We start from the raw sequence: 5013 nt of genomic DNA, 5'->3' as shown, positions 1-5013 counted from the left end.
CGGTTCGCGGGAAGTGGGAGAAAAACGGGTGTGAGTTACATACATACAAACATACAAGTGAAGCTAATAATAAAAAAAGCGTGTTAAAAGCGTGTTAAAAAGTATCACCGCTGTGCTGGTCGTAGTTGGGGGTGTTAAGTTATTTTCGTTACGGAATTTCTGGATTCGGTCTCCACGCATAAGGCCCGCGATGGAAGCTATGCAATAGCTTAAAAATATACCTCGAAGAAAGTGAAAGTGGATCCGCCGGCCTTGGCGCCGTAGGTGATACCGAGGTCATTCTCGGCGAGGTCGCGTACGTTGTGGATGAGCTCGTTGGAGGTCTTGGTGCCGAGCAGCGTGGCCAGATTGGCCGTATACGAGTTGACGATCACGATCGCAAAGATCCACCACGCGCTCGCCACCGCGCGGGACCCGTACGCGCTGAACACAATTCAATTATATTGGTACTATTTAAAAATAAAATATAATAATTCGTCGTCGAAGTGGGGGAACCGAATGTCCTTTAACCTTTTCTCTACCCTTCCCAGTACTTGTAGAAAAAAGGAGTCAGCAATCTATTTACAGAGGTGTCGTAACAGGATAATCGGTGATCCACCACCAAACGCTTCACTCGCAACTTCTTTCTACGTATGCCGATTTGGTACGATTTACCACCTATGTTACATTGGAGCCTTCAAGAAAATACCCTATATGTCGTATTTTCTTGTGTTTGGTTTCACGCGAGTATTATACATTTAGAAATTAAAAACTTTTCAACGGATTTTAAACGCGATTTATTCATTATATTATTAACCCGACGTTTCGAACACTTTACAGCGAGCGTGGTCACGGGGAGACTCCCCGTTAAGTTTTTAATTTCTAAATATACCCTATATGTCACTAAAAGGCCGGCAAAGCACTTGTTACACCACCCGTGTTACAGACGTTTATTGGTGGTGACTGCTTAAGACTAAACAATTAAAAAGCAACCAAAATTTTCTGTGAAGTGCTTTTGAATATAAAGTAAATTAGCAGGCAATCCGCGCGTGATTACATGGGAGGCGACAACGACTACCGCGCTCCCTCCGGCCGTATAAATACATCGCGTCACTCGCTACCCTCAAAATAATAATTTCATTTTTTCTATTCCGAACAGGCGACCAACTTCCTTTGCCACCTATGACATACTACAACTAAGTATAAAATTATATTCTTATGTACGGAAGAACGAGCAAATTACTAATTACCCTGTGGAACGATAAGAGTAGAATTGATCGAAGTTATAAGTTAGAATGATAAATTTACATGAGATACTTACACGGGCGCAATTTCAGATCCCTGCATGAGCACGGCGCCCAGAATGAACCAGAGCGCGTTGGAGATGGTGAACTGATTCTCGAGCGCGGCGGCCTCCTCCACGCACGGGTACGGGTTCTGCCACTCCTCGGGGCACAGCCGGCCCACCACGTACAGCACCAGCGACGTGCCTAGGTACGCGAAGCCCAAGCACAGCCACACCTGCGCACGGTACTGCATGCTATTTGCTATCCGGCTTAGTGAAGTAAATTTCTTATAGTTTAGAGCTTAATAGTGCTCAATTTTGAAACCTATATTCTCTCATTTCTGACTCTCTTGACTCAATTCAGACTAAAAAAGAAAAATATGGAGCAGAAGAAGAAGATGACTCAATTCCTAGCATACTCATCATCATCGTTATCATCAGCTCATATATGTTCCCACTGCTGGGACAGAGACTTCCTATGAGTCAAGTGCAGGTTGGCAGATGTCACATGTCGTCGCCTGCACTACTTTTAAGCCTAGCAAGCTTGTAATTTATAAAGCATTTCATTGCTATAAAACAAATCAACACTTCCCTACTACTTACAGCAAATTTATGTATATAGTTTTTTTTTTATGTAATTTTATTTAAATATTCATGTAAGGTTGGCATAAAGTTGCACGATATTATGTAATGCGTAAGTCGGCGAGATGGAACGAACCCCGCTGGAGAAGGGCAGCAGGAAGGCGAGTAGCGCGGGCTTGGGCGGCTGCGGCTTGCGGAACAGGATAGCGATGCCCAGGTTCATGAAGGGCGTGGTGAAGTCCACCGCTTTCTCGCGCTCCGCGGTTATCGTAAGGTCCGTCACCGCGAAATCTATGTCCTATACCGCATAACATACATTAGCTCAAAATAATGGATATGAGGGATAAATAAATATTGTTATTACATGAAGAGTTATTGTTATTACATACCGAAGTTTCAGATTATCCCACAGTAAATAATTATGGAAGTAAAGATACCTTGTCTTCCATGAGCCTCTTCATCATGCCGTCCCACTGGCCCGTTGTCTTATTGTAGGAGCCGTAGCGGCCGTCCGGCTGCTCCACGAACGTGTAGTTAAAGTGCAGCTGGCGCGCGAGCCGGTCAATTAGCTCGATACAGAAACCTGGTTTAAGTATTACCATACAACAAATTAATGAAGGTCACACCGACACATCGCTTAATTTATTATAAAAGATAGTTTTATTTTCTCGTTTACCAAATCTTTTTTACAAGAAACAATATATGAGGTTACAATAAACCTTCGTAGCGCTCGTTGCCAGCGAGGCGATCGGTCGATTGTTGTCTCATGACGTATGGTTTATTCTGAAAATAAATAAAATATTATTAAAAAAATTAAAATGTATAAATTTCAAACGATCTTATAATAATTAATTAAAATAAGTATTACCGGGGCGATGAGCACGACGAAGGTGCGGTTGACCATGGAGTCGCGCGGCGGCGGCGGCGCGGGATCGCGAGGGCGCCAGGCCAGCCCGTCGCGCGGCGCCCACGCGGCCGCCGTGCGCAGCTCGCCGCCCGCGAGCAGCTCGGCCGCCTGCAGCGCCACCTCGCGCCGCGCACCTCCCGCCTCCCAGCGCAGCGCCAGCTCGCTGCTCGCGCCGCCCCACTCGCGCTGCAACGGCCACAAGCGTCACTCTCGAGCTTCGACGTACTACACTCTAAGCGCGCCCTCGCGGTGCCTCACCGAGCGTATGTAGTTGAGCAGTGTGTCGGCGTGGAAGGCGGCGGTGCCGCGCTCGCAGGCGCCGGGCGCGCCGCCCGGAAGCTGCAACAGCGCCAACGCTTCCGCTACGATATGCGCCGCGTCGTACGCCAAAAGTAGGGCAGTTGGCGGGTTCGCGACTATCTACAAATAATAATATTTTAATGAACATGAGTACGCATAGCAAAACGAATTCTCAATGCTTATACCTGTTGTAACGTCCAGTTGGTGGACCAAAAAAAATATAACCTACACCAGGTTCCTCATCCTTCATCCTGGTATATATATTTATATATTTAATGTGGGATTCGAGCACGCTTTGGCATGAATTGGGCCAGCTCCCACCGGTGAAGTACCACACCCTCAAAGGAAACCGGTGTAAAATAATAGCATGTTTTTCGTACGGTGAGTGGGGGAGTCGGAGGCCTATATCTTTTTCCTTACTCACAGTTATTTCCTTTATTCCTCTCATCAATCCTTTCTTTATCCCTTTCCAATTTGAAGTTGGCAATCCATTTGTAGAGGCGTTAGGTCTGCCATTGACCTTATGCCTCTCCAAATGTTCATGGGCGACCATCAGGCGGCCCACCAGCTCTATGACATATAAAAAATATATTCATCATTACGGTCAATTAGAACACGTTTCTGAAGTGGTTGGTACTCGACGAAATAATTTTAACCAATGTTTCAAATATAACCACTAATTCGGTTCTTTTTATAATATTTGGTGATTATTGTTATTTGCTTATTAATAAAATAAGTAATTTCATAATCACTTGCTCAATCTCTTCATCATCAGCCGCATCACCTAATCGGTTTCTGTACTCTTCACGCCACGCCTCCATCGCCTGGAGCACAGCCGCCGACTGTGGGTCGAACAGCCGCAGAGCTGGGATATAGAGACATTGATGTAAATAAATAGCGGTAGATACGTCACACGCTAACGAGGCAATATCGGAGTGAAGGTGTAGGTTACAAAAACTTGAATGGTATGGATTATCTAATACAAGAAATTAAATGACTGCGTGCACATGGAATCACTTTGCAATAAAACAGTAAGTACATGAAAATTTATTTGAATACAAAGAAGCCGCGGCGGCGACTTCGTTCACGTGTGCATAGATTTAAATTTAAATTGAATCCTTCCTCCAAGATGGTGCTTAGGACTTATAGGTATATGAAAAGAAGTAGTATCAAAATCCGACTTATATCTTATATCTTTAAACGAGCAATTCTTGTATATATAATTGGAATCTCGGAATCGGCTCCAACGATTTTCATGAAATTTAGTATATAGAGGGTTACGGGGGCGATAAATCGATCTAGCTAGGAATCTTTTTTAGAAAATGTCATATTCGTGTTTTATCGACTTAAACTTAGCGACTCTTTGACATCTATTGGCGAATAATAATACTAATACTATTTTTTGGCGAATAATTAAAGTTCCAGCAGATGGCGTTGTTAAGTAACGAAGTCAATGAGTGTTTGCTTTGAGGTTAGACTAATTGTTTATATTGTTTTGTGTCTTCTTAATGCACGTGTTCACTTAAAAATGCCTAGACGATCTTGGAAAAAACGCTTCTAAATAATCTAACTTCACGAAGTTAAACCGAGCAAAGCTCGGTCATCCAGGTACTATATAATAAAAGAAGTCGTATCAAAATCCGAACAGAAATTTCTGTGTGATATGAAAGATGAACAACAGACGGATAGGCAATAATTAAAATTATATAATTTTCGCTTATATTGCTTGCTTAAAAACTCCTAGTAAAATGTTGCTTGCTTAAAAACTCCTAGTAATAATACACATATACATGCATAGATTATAAAGAATATGGTATGTTTTTTTGACGTGACAACGTCTTAAATTAGGTTGCGGCTCGGAGGCACTTATGAAAAAGGTAACTTTACGATGAGTCACCGAACTATGATCGGTCCGCTGCGCGCGCAGCACTAGAGAATTAGGCGCATTGAATCGGCGCGT

At 43.5% G+C, this 5013-nt stretch overlaps 2 protein-coding genes across 2 annotated transcripts in view; both read right to left on the bottom strand.

The window, feature by feature from the left end:
* LOC119834030 (glutamate receptor ionotropic, kainate 2-like) overlaps positions 1–180 on the bottom strand; it is a 10024-nt gene extending 9844 nt beyond the window's left edge. The window contains exon 1 of the mRNA XM_038358308.1: positions 153–180. Coding sequence (XP_038214236.1) covers positions 153–180 — 28 coding nt within the window. The remainder of the gene's footprint in view (positions 1–152) is intronic.
* Positions 181–209: 29 nt separating this feature from the next.
* LOC119834029 (glutamate receptor ionotropic, kainate 2-like) lies at positions 210–3887 on the bottom strand. Its single transcript, XM_038358307.1, has 8 exons — positions 3806–3887; positions 3012–3173; positions 2715–2939; positions 2566–2629; positions 2284–2429; positions 1983–2144; positions 1301–1500; positions 210–423 (listed from the first exon to the last, which is right to left on the bottom strand). Exons 1-8 carry the CDS (start codon positions 3872–3874, stop codon positions 210–212), a joined length of 1242 nt encoding a protein of 413 aa, XP_038214235.1. The 5' UTR covers positions 3875–3887.
* Between the last annotated feature and the right edge of the window lie 1126 nt (positions 3888–5013).

Source organism: Zerene cesonia, chromosome 18, assembly GCF_012273895.1.
Source record: "Zerene cesonia ecotype Mississippi chromosome 18, Zerene_cesonia_1.1, whole genome shotgun sequence".
NCBI lineage: Eukaryota > Metazoa > Arthropoda > Insecta > Lepidoptera > Pieridae > Zerene > Zerene cesonia.
The sequence above is the reverse complement of the archived record's forward strand: the minus strand, read 5'-3'. Positions and strand labels throughout refer to the sequence as shown.